At 47.3% G+C, this 18,353-nt stretch overlaps 1 protein-coding gene across 5 annotated transcripts in view; it reads left to right on the forward strand.

Annotated features, from left to right (window-relative positions):
* The window catches only part of LOC107977033 (collagen alpha-1(V) chain), a 151,239-nt gene that overhangs the window by 17,185 nt on the left and 115,701 nt on the right, over positions 1–18,353 (forward strand). Inside the window, exon 1 of one of the 5 annotated variants that reach the window (XM_027423037.2) lies at positions 10,778–10,883. The exons of the other annotated variants lie outside the window; for them this stretch is intronic. Coding sequence (XP_027278838.1) covers positions 10,793–10,883 — 91 coding nt within the window. The 5' untranslated portion in view covers positions 10,778–10,792. Of the gene's footprint in view, positions 1–10,777; positions 10,884–18,353 lie in introns of those variants that run through there. 5 annotated transcript variants of the gene reach the window in all.

The raw sequence follows: 18,353 nt of genomic DNA on the forward strand, positions 1-18,353 counted from the left end.
TGTTGCATTCACTACTCATGTGTGTGCAAGGCACTTCTGGGAAGAGCAGAGGCTCAAAATACCTGCAGGTTCACCAAGAGGAGTCATTTGCCCAGACAGACTCTCCTTAAGTAGCCCAGGCTGGCCCCAGTCTGGGTGCTGGGATAACAGGCATGCACCACCATGCCTGGCCACAGGGGAGACACTTAAATCCGTTATGGTGTGTCCACAGGACAGGGCACAGTGCAGAAAGGAGTGAGGCTTACTTTCTCTTATAGCTTCAGGGTCACAGGGCAACACCAGTTTTCCAGAAACTTGAGGTGAAGCCCAGCGAAGAAGAGGGCTCCTCCCAGCGTGAACCCTTCCCTTCCAGAGGGAAAACACCTAGATCCTTGCTTGCACATGTGCCCATCATGGGAAAGGATGCTCAAATATCTGGATTGAGGTTACTTCCTAAAGTGGGTAGTAGGTCACACTTCTTTCTTACCTGCTTCTTTTGAGAGATGTGTGCAGGATCTCAGTAGGTTCACTGCTGGGAAGCCGGCAGATATACAGCTATAGAGAACAGAGCCTCGAAGTGTGAGCCAGCTGCTCAGGGCTGCATGCCTTTCCCGTTGCCAGGTGGCTGCCTTTTGGCTGACATAACAGTAAAAACTATTTGTGGCCTTAAAAGTTCATAAAGCAAGGGCTGGGGAGATGGCTCAGTGGTTAAGAGCCTATACTGTTTTTGTAGAGGAACTGAGTTTGGTTCCCAGTACCAAAGTTAGGAGACTCAACCACCCGTAACTCCAGTTCCAGGGGGATCCACTGCCCCTTTCTGGACTCTGTGGGCACCTACACACATGTGCACACACGCCCATACACCTCATGAAAAGGAATTTTAAAAAGTTCATGAAGCTGGGAAGTGGTGGCACATGGCTTTATTCACAGCACTCAGGAGGCAGAGGCAGGCAGATCTCTGTGAGTTCAAGGACAGCCTGGTCTACAGAGTGAGTTCTAGGACAGCCAGGGCTACACAGAGAAACTCTGTTTTCAAAACCAAAACCAAAGAGACAAACAAACAAGTTCCTGAAGCAAACCTACGATAAATCTGGAAGCAGCTCATCAATCGTACACTTTCTTACGTGACATAGAGGAAGTGAAACCCGCAGCTGAGCTGCTGTGGCCTCAGTGGTCTCCATGTGCTCATTTTGCAGGAGGACAAACCCAGATTGCCACATGCTTTGTGTAGAGTCACTTAGAAAATTGGGGTGTCTGGGCTCAGTGTAGGCTCCCTGGTCTGTTCTGCTCAGGCATGGGGGCCTCTTTTCTGCTGAGCGGGTTTTGGCTTCTGATGAATCTATTCAGGAAAACGAATAGTTTTTCCCCATGTTTCTGAACTCATTGTAAGCATAGCCACCCCACCTCACCCGTGGGCTACACATTCCAAGACCACAGGGAATGCTTGAAACCACAACTGTAGAAAAGCTTGGGAATGCTGCATTTGCCTGTGTATACATACCTGTGGCAAGCCTTTCATTCATAGACTGGGCACAGTTCCTGACTGGCAACTGCTAAGACAGCACAGTTGTAACAGTATGCTATAATAAAAGTTACTTGAAATGTCTGGATTCTTTTTTTCTGGACCTTCCTGTGTCATATTTGGGGACTCTGACTTGTAGTGCAGCTGAGTTAACTGTTGTTCTGGTGTTGGATCTGGGCTACTTCCAGCTGTGGTCTATTGAAAATAGAGCCTGGATGAACATCTTCCCAGAAGATCCTTTCTGCCTCTGATTGTTTCCTTAGGGTGAATTCTGAGACACTGACTCACATGGTAGAGCCCTGTAGTCACTGAATTCCATTCCTACCACAGTGGGCAATTTCCAACTAGCTACCACATCCTGGGTGGCGTGCTTCTCAGGTGTCAAGCCAGTGCAGACCTCACCTTGTGGAATGAGGAGGGTGGTTCATTCTACCAGTGAGGAAGGAATCCCCTGGTTCTGGTTCTGGAGAGCATTAGGAGACTTTTGCTTAAAGTTTGGGGACCAGCTTGGCCCTTTCTTGTGCCTTTCTGTGACACATGTCTGGTCCCTTAGGCCTTTAGGTGAATGTGTTTCCCAGTCTGGAGAATGGGGACAGTACTTCCCAGTCACAGGGTCAACATGAATAGCTGAACTGTTAGGAATAAAAACAGCATACATGTCTGATGTAGTGGCATACACCTTTAATCTCAGCACTTGGGAAGCAGGAGAATCTCTGAGTTCGAGGCCAGACTGTTCTATAGAGCTAGTTCCAGGAAACCAAACCAACCAACCAACCAAACACCAGCACACATATACTTTATGCTTCATATCTCTCCTTCCATTAGTCAGAAGTCATGATGGAATATTCTAGAACCCAGTAGACACCTAACAGATACTAATCATATCCCTATTCTCTCCTTCCTTTTCTAGCCATCTGTGTTTGCCAAGTCCTAGTTGGGGCCCACTAAAGAAGCATACTGCATTCTGCTGGTGTTAGGGCCTTCCCCTGCCAGGTGTCCCACTGGTTGGCTGGGCTTGGGAGGTGTACATCACAGTTTAAAGCATCCATAAAGTAGTGGAGTGGGCTGTGTGCTGCTGAGCAGGGTGGGAGAGGGACCAACCTGAGCTGGAGAAAGATGGGTGTCACCAGCAGCCTCTTTACAGCCTGTTCTTAGGAAGGCATTGACCAGAATGCTAATTGTTTCTGTGCAGTTCCATGCTCTATATTCATTCACGCTCAGGAGGGCTAGCTGCATCTTCTGAGCCAAGTGACATGCAGCGTCCTTTCCTATCTACTCTTGGGAAGGCCTTGAGAGTCAGTGTCCTTTACTCATGAGAGGGGATAGTATTCAGCTGTGGCATGGGCTTATTGGAGGAAGGAGTCTGAGTCCTGATCCTCTCAGCCTTGCGGGTCATTTTCCTCCTCCACAGAACTGACCCTGAGCTTTGGGAATGGAAAAATGCTTCCTGGTCCTGCGATGGGGTGTGAGATGCCCATCCAAGGGTCAGAGTGACCAATGCATGGTTTTGTATCATGCAACTGAATTAAATTGTTTTGGAGCCATGCAGATGATGAAATAGAGGGATAGAAAAGCCTGTCAGAAAGGTGTCCATCTACTCCCTGTTGTAAACAGTAAGCAAACAGCTGGAAACAACCTATACACAGAACTCACAAAATGCCACCCGATAGGATACACACTATGATCCAACAGCAGCACCATTCGGACTTGGAGAACTGTGTGAACAGATGATATGCTCAGGGTGTAGGGCTCTTGATTTGGCGTCTGCAACCTGAAATGTACCCCATTAGTTTCCTCCCCCATGTTGCTGTCTTTGCAGCATTTAATAGGTGTTAAACCATCTTCAGGGGCCAATTTCTTTCTCTTTCTAAAGCCGTTTCTTTTAACAAAAATTGAAAGGAAATGCTAGCTTGCTGCCACTGCTGGGAGGAGCTAGTGCCCAGCAGACACATTCGCCTTTTGTCCCCGTTTCAATCGGAAAGGGCAAGGGTGAGGCAGACTCAAGGCTTGCCAAAGGGCCCTGGGCGGACTCATGATATGGGGTGGCCTCCTTCAAATGTCACTCTCCTGTGAAATGTACACAGTTCTGAGAATTGAAAACATGGTTTTGTTTTAGAAAGGCCAGTTGAAAATTGTTCATTATCAAGGCAAAGACCATCGGCTCTGGAACCATCTTGCAGTTTGAGGTAGACATAAAGAGAGAATGGGCATTTATGTATGTAATACTGTTTCCTGCTGGGTATTAACTGGCACTCATTCTGTTTAATATGCTATAAAAGCAACATACATTCATATGGGAGCATTAAAAGTTACCAAGAAGCAGAGAAGAAAAAAAGGCATCGTAATCCCTCACTTAAGTTATTGTGATGGCCATCATGATGATGGTGGTGACTATGATGATGGCTGTGATGGTGGTGGTGGTGATGGTGGTGATAATGATGATGATAATGACTGATGATGATAGTGAAGATGATGATGGTGATATTGTTGGTTTCTATCAGTTGAAGTCAAACACATTACTAAATTAACATCTTGTATTAATTTTTTTTCTATTTGTTCTGTGCCCTTATATACAAGTTTGGGATTATGTGTACTTTGTACAAATTTTTTAAACTAAATTCTGATGGGAAAATATCAGTAAGCAAGTAATAAAAGGGATGTCTTCAATCTGATAAAAAGTCCTGTATGCAAAATCTGTGCCGAATACAGATCAAGGAGCAGGGTGAGGTGCCATTCTTTCCTTCAGCCTCAAGTGAAAATCCTCACCAATGCAGCAAGGCAACAAACAGCTTCAAGAACTAATAAGACTGTTTAGGAAGGTAATAGAGTATGAAGCCAATCTAAAAAAGTCGGTTGTATTTCTAGATAGAAGCAATAAATAAAATAGAAAATGTAAAAGCCATTTCAATAGCATCAAATACATAATTCTTTAATTTGATAGCATATAGCAAAACATGTGGGATCTGTATAATGAGTATTTCAGAATATCACTTACCAAAATAAAAAATCTAAACACACAGAGCTCTATCAAGCTCACACATCGGAAGGCTCAAATGGTTACGGTATCATTTCTCCTAAGTTGACCCATAAATTGAATGGGATGCTGGTTAACATCTTAGGCAATGAGAATGAGAAGGTGATTCTGAACTTTTGTGTATATTGTGTGTGTGTGTGTGTGTGTGTGTGTGTGTGTGTGTGTGTGTGTGTGTGTAACTGTGCATGCATGTTTATATGAGAAGGTGATTCTGAACTTTTTGTGTATATGGTGTGTGTGTGTGTGTGTGTGTGTGTGTGTGTGTGTGTGTGTGTGTGTGTAGTGTGCATGCATGTTTATGGAGGCCAGAGGCTGATGTAGGGTGTCTTCTTCCATTGCTGCTTTGTTTTCCAGACAGATTCTGTCACTGAGCTCGGAGCTCACCCTTTTGGGATGAGGAACCAGCCTGTCTACTCCCCCACCAGGTCCCCTGGCCCACCACCACCCCTGCGGTTACAGACGCCTACCACTGGGGGGATGTGAACTCAAATCCTCATACTCGTGTGACAGAAACTTTACTGAGCCTTTACTAAGCCAAATTCTGAAATTTTTAGTGAAATGAAAAAAACTTATAAAAAATAAAATAACTAAAACCACTTTGTTCATGAAGTGTTAGAGGACTCAACCTTCCTAATGCTGCAACCCTTTAACACAGTTCCTCATGGTGTGGTGACCTCCTACCATAAAATTACTTTTGTTGCTACTTCATAACTGTAATTTTGCTACTGTAATGAATCATAACGTAGATATGTGATATGCAGGGTATCTGATGTGCAACCCCCAAGGAGAACCACTGGTTTAAGGCTTGTCATCCATAGTGATCTAGGTGGTGCAATGTTGACATAAAGGCAGACCCATAGGTAGAATGAAGTGGATGATTAGTACACACACACACACACACACACACACACACACACACACACACACACGGTCCCTTGATTTTTATTTTATTTTTTTTTGTTTTGAGACAGGGTCTTATTATGTAGCTTTGGCTGACCTCAGACTCAGAGATCCACCTGCCTCGGCCACCCATTGCTGGGATTAAAGGTGTACGCCATCGTGCCTGGCATGCCCATTTGATTTTGATCAAGGCACTAGTGGTAGGAGATGTTCTTTATCAACAACTTGTGTCCCAAGAACTGGATGCACAACTGCAAAGACATAACCTCAGCTCTTACTTTGATACACAACAGTTAGGACTTAGAACCATAAAGGACAGTATCGTTTCAAACTTGAGTGAGATAAGGATGCAGAAGCCATGAGCCACAGCAGGTGGGAAAGCCAGTGTGTCCTCACTTAAGCACAGCCGCACCCTTTTAAGAAAATGGGGAGGTAGTTAAGATGGCAGTAAGATATCTGCAAGACACACATTGATAAAGGATTTGTCATCGAGAATCTAGAAAGCACAGTCACCGCCCCATCCAGAAAAAACGTGACCCAGTTTAGAACCAGGCATCTCATGAAAGATGTGAAATGGCCAATACATATCTGAAAATGTATTGATGCTTACCTTTCCATCAGGGAGATGGAGGTTGGGGCCGTGAGGTGCCACCCCATACTGCATGTGGGAGAGCATACAGTGGTGTATGGGTTCACTTTGGAAAGGAGTGTGTGTGTGTGTGTGTGTGTGTGTGTGTGTGTGTGTGTGTGTGTGTCTTGTCTGTGTGTCTGTCTGTGTGTCTGTAGGTGCCCATGACATGCACGTGCAGGTTCAGATGTGTGGTGACCCTGTTGTTTGTGGTGAAATGCTTGCCCCAGTGCAGAGGGGAGCATCTGCATTGGAGGTGTTGAGTTCCTGTTAGCAGACTGACACCAGTGAACCAATAATACCCATCCACACCAGTTGTTATAGTGGCATCTTGCCTTGTCACTGAACTTATAGCAGTGGCCATACCCTTTGGGTGTGGTTTCAGAGGGAGATGTGACCCATTAAGGTAGAAGAGGAGCTGGTTCGAGGTCTCTTGGGTCTGGAGAGCATCAGAGGAGTGGAGACGGCATCTTCTGGAGCCGGAAGGCCTCGGTGGTTATTTATTCTTATCTGTGTAAGTTCTTCCCTAATAAACACCTATTTATAATTTATCTTGGGTCTGGTGAACTCATTTAAACCCCCGCCTTCAAGCTGTGCCGCTTTTAGTGGACACAAATGGGGTTGTCATTTAATTTGAATGTAGTTAGCCACCAGTGACATTAAACTTCAGCTGTTTGCTTGTCTACCCTCTTTTTTTTAATTGTAAGATATCTCCTGGGGATTTCTCTCACAAATATACCTCCTTGTTTTTCATTAGCTCCCTGTAATGTTTATCTTTGCTGTCTGATGGCCACCAGAAACACCGTGTTCTGAGACAGCCCATATTCAACAGGTGGATCTGCTTTTGGGATTGGGCATGCCAGGATGACTTGTTCTCTCTATGTAGCTCAGGGTCAGTGATGTGATGGCACAGGGCTCAGTTTCCAAGCTGGCTTTCCAGAGTGTGCAGGGAGACCTGGCTGGAGGTCAGGGGCCCAGGGGACTTCTCACCTGGGTCCTTTTTGACAGGATACTCCAGGATTCTGCAGCCTGACATCAGTGCTCCAGGAATTGAAGAGGTAGGTCCCATGGCTTTTAAAAGCCAAGGCTTCAGAGCTAGCAATGTGTCCCCTTTGTCAATGCATTTGTCACCTTCCATAGAGTCCATCTGTGTTAGATACAGCATCACTTAGATTCTTGAATTAAAGAGCTATGACTGGTTTTAATTGCTCACACTTAAATCTCTTTGAGCTATTTTTTTAAAGTAAATTGTTCAAGTTTTATATTGACACACACACACACACACACACACACACAGCTCTTCAGAAGTTGATGCAGGTGGGTGGCAAGCACACATTCTCGGTCACCCATATGTCCAATCTTGGATCCATCCCAGGTCCATCTGAGCCATTTGTTCTGGATCCTGTTTGTGTGGGGTGGGTTTTTAGAATCCGCCAATTTCTGTTACTTAGTTTAACATAGGGTGCTGTATGCTATCAGGGTCTCTGAACACAGTTGTGTCCACTTAGTAGTGTGTCCTGGCCACCTTCCCATGTCAGGCTGTATAGATTGACCCCTCCCACCTGGTCTTTGCAGTGAGCTAGACAGGGACAGCTTTTTGGATCCAACCAGTTCCCCCCTGATGGGCATGGGCCTTGCTTTTATCTCACAAGCAATCTCACACACTCTGGTACAATACAAACCTTTCTAAACAATCTACCTCAAAGGGGAGATGCCAGGCTAGTGTGGCCTGGCATCAGTATCCTCACTGAGATACTTCAGGGTGGGTACCCTTCCCCGTCAAGGCTTCTTTCACTAGTGGTTATCATTAACCCTCAGGACACAAGTCTCTTTTATATGTTGGCTGGTTCATTTGCTCATTGTTTAGTTGGTTCATTGGCTAGTTGGCTTGTTTGTTCATTGTTCGATAGGTTGGTTCATTTGTTCGTTGATTAGTTGGTTGGTGAATTTAGTTAGTTGGTGTGTTTGCTTGTTCTTTGGTTGGTTAATTTTATTCATTGATTTGTTAGTTGATTAATTTGCCCATTGGTTAGTTGGTTGATTGATTCATTTTTTTTTCATTGGTTAGTTGATGGGTAGCTCATTTATTCATTGGTTAGTTGGTGGGTTGATTTGTTCATTGGTATTTGGTGGATGGCTCATTTGTTCATTGGTTAGTTGGTAGATGGCTAGTTTGTTCAGCACCAATGACAGTGCCTTTCATTGCCTATGAGCCTTGAAAACTCTGCCAGAGCATCAGAAAGCTTCATGTCTCTGGTGGTGACAGGCCATCCATCTGGAAATGCTTTGGACAAGACAGCTTTGGTCTTGCCTGACTCTGGAATGAATCAGAAAGAGGCATGATTCACCATGACACAGTAGGTGCCTGTGGAACATTGTTGAGGAAAAGCAGCCCAGAGCTGCCTAGCAGGTCTCAGTGACCTTATGGTCAGTAGAACCCTGAGAGGTCTGACTTGCAACTGGCACTGATACATAATCTTGTCACCTAATCCATAACACAGTTTCATGGCCATCTAGAAGATGAGCTTGAATGAGTCCTCCCAGGAGTTGGTGGGACCCTATGAGCTACACCCATACAAGCAAAACTACCCCACAGGATGTCTGCTGGCATCGTCCTCCACTTTCTTTAGAACAGTGAGGTAAAATTATCTTTGAGAGAACAAGATGAACCACCTGGTGTATTGCTCAGATCACAGGTCAGTTGCTACAGTGAGCAGATTCTGCCTGGCATTCAGCCCATCCCTCTGTGACACACCTTGTTTGGCAGTTGACTGACTGTAGGCATAACATCCTTGATACTTCAAGAAGGGACATGGTGAGAGAAACATTTATTCATAACTGTAGATGAAAAGCAGCAGCAATCATCCAGAAGGAGAAACTATACGCTGAGCACTCTTCAGAGTACCTTGTCCCTCGGCTGGTAACATTTCCTCCCAGCCCCCAGTGGAATGGAGCACAGCACCCACAGTCAGTAGGACAGGCCTTATCCAGGACTTTCCTGCTGCTGTCTGGTGTGAGGTACTCCACTCCTGTGCCTTGCACAATACTCCTGTGGCCTCAGACTCTGCATGGTGGCAACTGCTGATCCCATGTGGCACTGCACCTTCCTCTCTATCCTCCAGGGCTTGGCTCAGGTCTCCTTGCAGGAGTCCTTTGCATATGTTGTCTTACTTGACTCTTTTTTGAGTAACAGTAAGTGTATGTTACAGGTGGTCTTTTTATCTGGGGTATCATACTTGTACTGTAGGCAACTGCATTAGGGAGAATTGCTGGTACATGCGTCTGAGCCTTTCTGAAGGTGTCTTGGCCAGTGTCTGGCTTCCATGTATAAAGTAATGCAAAGGTGCCAGGTATTAGACTTCAGGCCAGCCTTCAGGAGAGGTGAGGGATGGGAAGTTACAGACTAAGGGAGAAGCTCTGAGGCAATGGTACCCTCCATAATAATTTGTTCCCAAGCAAAGGAGCAGGCTCCCTTTTTCCTCATCCAGATTTTCCATAGACCTGCCTATCTGGGAGCAGTGGTCACTAGCTTCCTGGAACCCTTGGCTTTCTGATTAGGAAGGAAGAAGTGCCTTTGAGCTTGAAGAGAAAAAGCCAATGGGTTAGAGATGCTTACCCTGCCCAACCATGGAGCCAGGCAGGGCACTGAGCAACTTATTGCTGGTCTTTGCTGGGGGCAGGCGCTGGACAATGATGACTTATGTGGTTCATCTTGAGCTACTTCACTTCCTGGGAAAGTAATTTAATTTTAGTCTTTTCATTCATGGTTTATCCTTTTGTGTCAATTCCTTCTTCCAGCTATGTCATTATCTATGATTTGTCCATCCATCTATCCACTCATCCACATATTTAACAGTCAATTCGTCATCCACTCATCAGAACATTCATTCTTTGTTCAATCATCCATCCATTTACCAATTCATTTATTTTTCCATTCATCCAACATCCATTTATCTAACCATTCTCTCTTCACCCTCCATCTACTCATCCACCCACATATTCACCCATACATTCATTGAACCATCCATCCACCCATTCACTCATCCATCCATCCATCCATCCGCCTTTCATCCATCTATCTGTATCGATTCATTCAATTATACATCCAATCATTCATCCATTGCTTATCCATCCAACTACCTATCATCTAGCCGTTCATCTGTATCTATCCATCTATCTATACCATCATTCACCAATCTATCCATCCATCCATCCATCCATCCATCCATCCATCCCCCCACCCTCCCACCCTCACTTTTGAGACAGGGTGTCTCTAGCTATGGCTGTCCTGGAATTCACTATGTAGATCAGGCTAACCCCAAACTCACAGAGATCTGCCTGCTTCTGCCTCTCAAGTGCAGGAACTAAAGGCATGATCCATGGCACCTGGCATACCTATCCATCCTTTATTCATCTCCTCCTCTGCTCACAAGATTATTCTTCAACCACTCCTTTCTACTAGTCTTCCACCATTTTGTATCTGTTCTTCTATCCTAAGGGTTGATGGAACTTGCAGCTATGGATTTTGTAAACAAAGGACCTGTCTGTCTTTCCAGGGTGCTTTCTGAATGACCAGGATCAGTGTTTGATGCTATGGCAAGTAAGATAAGGGTGATGTTTCTGCTCACAGCATGACCTCCCTAGCCCTGACATCTACAGAATAACAGTTCTACCTATCCTCCCTGGAGTGACTTCAGCCTGTCCTTGGCCCTGTTCAGCACTCTTCTGAATGGATACCTGTGAGGAGTGGGATTCAGCAACACATCCTATCAGCTTCCTGTCCCAAGATGCAGAGGGAAGACTGAAAACTTTAGATCCCAGTATGTAATAATTGGTTGGAGTTTGGGCAGACCTTAGGCATCTTTCCCAATCTCTTGGTCAGGTTCCTCATTTACTCTTGAAGGGCAGGTCCTGAAGACTATGAGAGTGATGGGATTTGGCTGGGAGGTGCATAGTACAGAGCCTCTGTTGTCCCTTCCCAAGACAAGACCGTCACACATGCTTACAGCCCGAGTGGGTATAACCCTTGTCTTGGGGGAGGGGTCTCTGTAGGTAGAGATGTCAGCCTGTTGAGTCTTTCCTCCAGCATCCACTGTTCCCCTCTGCCTCTCAGAGAACATTTACATGCTAGCTTTTGTCACTTCCCAGCAGGGGTTCCCTCTTGCAGTCATTGACAGAGACCCTATTTCCGACTATGTTACAGTTTCTGTACTGCCCACCCCCACAGCCCATGTGGGTCCATATGGGTTCATCCTTTCAGACAAAGGTCAGGGCAGCAAAATGTACTTGACAATTTCTGGGAAGGAGATACTGGGGCACCCAGGGGAAGGAGCAGAGCTGTACATAGTAAAACAGCATGCAATACACACACACAACACACACACACACACACACACACACACACACACACACACACACACACACACACACACACACAGAAAACCCTCCATGAATGCTCTTTTGAGGCAGAGCCCTGCTGCCTAGGGAACACTGCCTGGGTTCTCATAGGATCAGGGATATGGCTGCTGGGTGGGTGGCTTGTGAATCTGTGTAGAGGGAAACCCCAGATTCTGCTTGCCAGTTACACTCCATGAAGAGACCTCTCTGCCTTTGGTTGCTCAAGCCATCCTCAGGCCTTCAGTTCTAATCAACCCACATGTCTCACCCTCCACCCAATACCATGATGTCATATCTGCTGATAGTGACTTTCTTTTTCTTCTATCTATGGCCTTTTTGTCTGTCACCTGTACTTTAGTTGTTCCTTGTCTCCTACCCTATGGGGCTAGTGGGAAATATCCAGTAGGTGAGGCCAAGGTAGAGAAGGCTGGGTGGGGCAGGAAAAGCAAGCCCTTCCAGAGGCAGGCTCCTACCAGGATGTCACTTTATGTCCATAGCTACTCATGACCATCCAGGTCCCACAGCTGGGAACATGGCCTCAGGCCCTTATGGAGGGGACAAAGCAGTTTCTCAGGAGTCTGGCCCCACACTGCTGAATCTGATGTGCCTTGGTGTCTGTTGGGTGTGCAAATAGTATTGTAGCAATTTGGGACTAAATGGGGAAGGTGGCCATGCTGTGCGTTGCACAAACCTATACATCCTAGGAATGGACCATGAAGTGGGGGACAGGAGTGTCCCTACAAGGTTGTGACTGTGATGTGGAGATAGTCTAGCCAGCTCAGGACTCCTGGGGTATGCAGTGGGGTGAGGAAAGTACTGTGGTGACAGGCTGAGATCCCCTTACCAGGAGAAAATCGAAGTTATAAGTTACCGAAGAGTTTGCAGGTGGGTAAAGGGACCCATTGTCTATGGTGGCAGTGAGCCTGGCCAAAGGTCTGAGGTCAGGGCACCAACAGCCAGAGGCCTGGGGATAGCAGGAGAGGGAAGAAAGCCTGGCTAGCTCCAAGTGGCCAACACTGTCTGCCTGCAGCCCTGGCCACACCCTCTGTTGTCCCCAGCTTTAGTCATTGAAGAAGAATTTTACCAGGGCCTCCAAGATACCTCGGTTGTTTTCCAACCTCATGGTTGACCTCGGATGAGGCCACTATCCTCAGGAAAAGCTGGTGGGAGGGACCTGGGCAGATCTCTGGTCCACCATTCCTTCTGGCTTCTCTCTTCGGCCTTAGCTAAAACGGGCACTTTGCCCTAGGAAGCCACAGGGAAAGAGAGGCCAGGGAGAGAGTGGGAGGACTGGCCGCCCCAAGCTGTGAAGGCTGCTGTCCTGTGCATATGAGCAGGTCAGGAGCTGGGTAAGTTGGGCATCAGCATGCTGTGTGTCACTGGTATGCTGGCTATACCTCTCTGAACTTCATTTGCTCTTAGTCCGGGTCTTGTTGCTAACCCCCTCTGGCTCTTACAGAACTGAACCTGGTGGGTCACTAGAAGGCTCACACATTTTCCTCCCGAAGATAATGATGTTGGCTACAGGGCTTGCAGCACAAAAACACCTAACTGTTTCTCTGTTCCTGTCCCTTCTTCCTGTCCTTCTGTTCCCAACCCTGTCTTTCTCTTCTGTATGTCTCTCAGTCTTTGTATATTCCTCATTTTCTTTCATTTTGGCAATCAGAAAAAGGTGGTAATGGTGGGGACAATTTCTCCCAGCAGGTGTGAAGTGAGGGAACCTTTGGTGGCAGAGGCAGGCTGAGAATCATGAGGGCAGTGTGGGAAGAGTATCTCGCCTTTGTTGAGATACCAATCACCAGTGAGTGACCCAGTGGGGCCGAGGCTGCATTAAGGATTCTGGGCCAGTGAACTCCCTGTGAAGGTACAGAGGGCACATGAATTCCTGTGGAACTCCTGGGGGAGGAAGCTATGCCTGGCACGTGTCAGGAGGGGACAGGTTGGAGGCCTCCTGCTCCTGGGAAGAAAAGTACGCAGTTTATTATGGGTGTGTGCACTGAATTGGAGCAAAGGCCCACATCACCCAAGTCTGTTCGGTCAGCAGTGCAATGTCTCAGGACCTCTGACTGCTTCCCGTCTGCAGCCCCAAGGCTCATAGAGCATCTTCTCAACTCACAGCTGCTCTGAGAACAGATCCTAGTGGGAGATGGAACATGGCATCCAGGGTGAAGGATTTTATTCGTCAGATCAGGAGAGCTGAGCTTATTCCCAGGAGAGCTGAACTTAGCCCCTTCCTTTGTGCTGTGTGTAAAAACCATGGGCTCACTTACTCAGTCATTCAACAAACGCATCTGAGTGTTGGCTGTGCTCTGCCCCTGCCTACCACAGGACAGAGGCCTCTGTCCTCATTTCTTTTGGTGCCTACCCCAGTGGGGGTGGGGTGCAAGATGAACCCTGCAAGCTGTTTTATGTAGCCCTCCTTTCAGGACCTCACCACTTTTTGGTGTTCCCTGTGAATCTCTGTTGTCCCCAAGCCTCCTGCTGAGCTGGGCAGCTGATGTGCTGAGGTCAGGGCTTGGCCAAGGTCCCCTCTGAGTGTTTCCAGTCCCTGGGGTGGGCAGGACTGTGGTGGCAGAAAGCATGAAGGCAGGGGATTTAGATTCTATTCTGAGGGCACATCATGAGTGGCTCCAGATGGTGACCCAGCTCTCATTGGTCTTCCCGAGAGCAGGCTGCCATTGCAGTGTTGGAGCTGTAGGCCGGGATGTGTTCCTTTGCCAAGGGTTCCAGTCCAAGGGCTAGGCTTCTGAAGGTGGGACTGGCCCTCCTGAAGAGCATGCTGGTGTCCCTCATAGTTGTCACCCTTTCTGTTTCTGAGCACAGCTATGACCAGGCACCAATTTTGGTTCTTCCTAAAAACAGACACCTCATTCTGTCTGTTCTTGAAGCCTGGGGCCTCTTGGTGTTGGGCTGTGGAGTGCTGCTCTAGGGCCTTGTCATGAGCTGTCTGCCTCATTTGGTCCTTCTGAGTGGAGTGTAGGCAGAGCCTTGGGCCACAACTTCATATGTCAATGGCTCAGTTTTAGTTGTCTGTCTCTGGGCGGCAAGCAGGTCAGGAGAACCAATGTGCTATGATTATCCAATGATGCTTCGTGTCCTGTAGCTGTGAAGTGAGTGCATGGGAGGCGTCAGGGCGACGTGACCTAAGTCACTCCAGGTCTCAGCTCTGCAGGAGCACACAGCAGCCAAGGGCCTAGTGGTGATGCAAGAAATGCCTCTTGGGGCCGGGGAAGGATACCCTGTGACGGTTAGAAGTGACAGTGTCACTGGAACATGAAACATGTGACTGGTTAGCCATTTGTAAGACCCATCTTTGGCATTTGCCTCCTGGTTTGCCTCATTCCATCCCTCACTTTCTCAGTGAGTGAGTGATTAATTCTTCCCTCCATCCATCTGGTCACCCACTACTCACTTATCTTTTTATCCACTATTGCCTGCCTGCCATTAATATCCATCCCTCCACCCACCCATCCATCCGTCCATCCGTCCATCTATCCATCCATCCACCCACTTCTCATCATCCATAAATCTATCTATCCATAATCCGTATCTATCAATTTACCCCTTACCATCCATATCTATTCATCATCCATCCATTGGCCTGTTCACTTATCCATATCCATTTAACATGCATCTACCCACCCACCCACTCTCCCACTGTCCATCATCCATTAGTCCATTGGTCTATTCATTCACCTAACCATTGATGAATGTTATCCTCCAAGCGTGACATGGCTATTGCTGTCTTGAAATCAGAACAGCTATAATTATCCACATGAGATTTATAAGACTGGGTCTACTAACATCCTTTCTAGATGGAAGAGAAGGCTCACAGGTGTCCTAGATGTCCACAAATGGCTCATGTGGTTGCACATGAGGCAGTGTACAAGGTCTTGCTTCTTCCTGAGGTACAAGTGATTAACTATTGCTGGGTGGGGACATGTCTCTTCCATGTCAGTATAACCACCTCTAGTTTGTCCATGCTCCTGTAAGACCTAAGTTAAACTCATTGGTTTGCCATGCTAGCCTTGGGTGGAAAACTTTCTTTGGTCTGTCATTGTTGCTTTATCTAGGGTGAATTGATGTTTGTTCATATCTTCCCAAGAAAACGTAACCCACCACCTATCCACCCACCCATCCACCCATCCACCTACCCATCCATGCATCCATCCATCCATCCATCTACCTACTGTCCATTTCTCTCTCCATCTATTCACTAATCCATTCATTCATGCACTCTTCTATTCCACCAACCAGTCAGTCATCTACCCATCCATCTGTCTGTCCATCTGTCCGTCCATCTGTCCATCCATCCATCCTTTTCGTCTATCTTATCTTCTTCATCTGAGCCTCTTGGTGGCATGTCTCCCTTTGTGTGTTGAATATCCGGAACTCAGTTACATGATTCCAACTGCTTCCCTAGTTACCCCTCTTTTTATCTTAGAACTAGGCTCTCTTGCATTCACTTTCCAGTTTAGAGATATCACATCTAGTTCCATCAGCATTAAAATGGTATGGAGATCCTGGGGTGTTAGTAGCAAGTGTCTGGACTGACCATGAACATACATGAGAGGCTGAGTCAAGCCTCTTGGGTTTCTGTCCACTGAGGGATGGGCCAACATCTGTTCCTTTCTGTGTCTAAAAGTGACAGCAGGGCTCCTGTCTCCTAGGGGCTGGGTTCCTGTGTGATGTGATGCAAACTGAGGTCAGTGGCTTAGTGCTGCCCCTGCCCCTCTTGTATGTTCCTCAAAGGCAAGCGTGCCATATGCATAGCTGAGTAGCAGGCTGTCTGGGGGAAGGCAAGCTGTCTGGAGAGCAGATCCTGCTGGATTCAGACGTTTGAGGTAATATTCAAGGTCATGCTATCACAGTGAGGCTGTTACTTACACAACAGAACCACTGCTGCAGTAGTATTGAAGTCCCTCAGGCTGGGCACCAGGCCCAAATGCAGGGGTCTTAGCGCTCTGCCTGCCTCACAGACATGGCCCTAAGGCAGGTTGGGAAGGCTATTGCAAGCTCCTATTCTACTCTAGGATAATCTTTGACTGGTAGGTTCTGGCTTGCTGCAATAATTCTAACCGCAAAAATATCTAGTTTTAGTCTCCCATGCTATGGAGGAGCACGGAGGAGGTTGGGTCTAGCTGAAGACAACAGCTCTCTCTCTGGAGTCTGATCTGATCATAGGTGGAACAGCCTTGAAAGAGCAATGGGATTCTTTCACACAAAGCATTTGGAGGTGGTCTCATTTGCAGTAGGCAATGGGTCTCAGGATTCTTCAGGCTCTCTCAAGTGACTCTTACTTCTTGTTGGGAGCAAAGGCCACAGATGTAATGCCATGTGTGTTCTCCCTGAGTTTTGGGACTCAGATGAGTCCTGAAGGCACCAAGAATACCATTTTCCTCCCAGGGGCCCTGTACTTGAGCTATGGGGTTCTGGGAACTGTCCCTGGCAGATTCCAGATGGCTTCTGCGGCTTTTAAAACTGGCCTCAGTTGGGATTATCTTCTTGGGGAAGGGGTGACTCTGCATTCTTAGCACATCCATCTGTTCCAATAGCCCCTGCTACCTCAGAGTGGAGGCGCTCAACCTGGGTATGGCACCGGTTTGAAGGGCAGATAAGCATCCAATGTGGGAGGGAGAGTTTTCCAGAGGCCTGTATGCTGGACACTACCCTGGTGCTCCCCACACCTTGTTTAAGACTAAATATATCTTGTTCTTCGGCACAGAAAGACCCTGGCCAGCAGAAAGTGTGGCACTGGGCCTAGGAAAGGTCTGGTGGCCTTTTAAACTTGTTGCAAAACAGATCTACAAACATCCCCAGACAGGCACCTGCTAAACTACTCTCTGCTTTGTCAATGGGGAAACCAGGCTCTGGTCTGGTCTGGGAAGAGCATCATAGTATGGTTGCTATGATGAAGGTCCAGGAAATCCTGCTGGGATCATCATCTCTCCCCTTGGCCACTGCCAGCCTTGGAGCTGAGTTTCCAAAATGACCCAAGGTTCAGTGCTGTGTCATTCTGGCCAGGTGTGCTGGCAGTTGGCATGGCCATCTTCCCACGACTGTGTCCAGGCCTGGGACTATGCCTCACAACCTTGCCAGCAGGCTCAGCATTGCCTCTGATGTTCACTGGACAAGGTCCCAGTGAGGGCTTTGTCACCACATAGAGTACCTGGGAGGTGCCACAGATACACAAGTGACTGATACCTTATGTGGGACTGGGCACTGGGTAGTGGCTAAGAGCTGCCTAGGATTCTGAAATGGGTGGAGGCCATCCTGGGTCAATAGTGGGCTTGCTGTCCACACTGCTGTCCTTCATAATGAGTTCCTGTAGAGGTGGGGATCACTTCTTTGGAGTAACTATTGAAGGATGCTGAAAAGTTGACTGCAGACCTGGCCCCCCTAGGTAGCTTTGGAGCAGAAGGTAACATGTCAGTCTCCAGACTTTATGGCTGCTGCTGGAGTATCAATCAGAAACCTGGATGAAAATCTTTTGCTACTATCTTCTTAAAAACAGTCTGACTGTCCTCCTGGGGCGTCCCACAGTAGCACTCAGAGAGAAAGGTGGGAAGTTGGGGACTTGAATTTAGGGAGGAGAGTTACTGGATGGGCCAGTTCCAAGCCTCCTGCAGCCTTCAGATATGGGTGCTGAGTTTTTAGCATGGCATGTGGTATGACACAGATGGGCACACACAGAATGAACACATGGGCATGTATAGATGCCCTTCAGCCATAACTGGATCCAGGTTCCCACTTAGCATGGCAGGAGTCTGCCTCTCTTGTGTATGTAGCCCATATACAGCCAAATAGCAGAATCCTTTCCCCAGAGGAAAACCACAGGCTGGATCAACACTGGTCCAGCCTGGCATGTGACAGGAGGTTTCACACTACTCTTG

The sequence above is a fragment of the Cricetulus griseus genome, chromosome 6, assembly GCF_003668045.3.
Source record: "Cricetulus griseus strain 17A/GY chromosome 6, alternate assembly CriGri-PICRH-1.0, whole genome shotgun sequence".
NCBI lineage: Eukaryota > Metazoa > Chordata > Mammalia > Rodentia > Cricetidae > Cricetulus > Cricetulus griseus.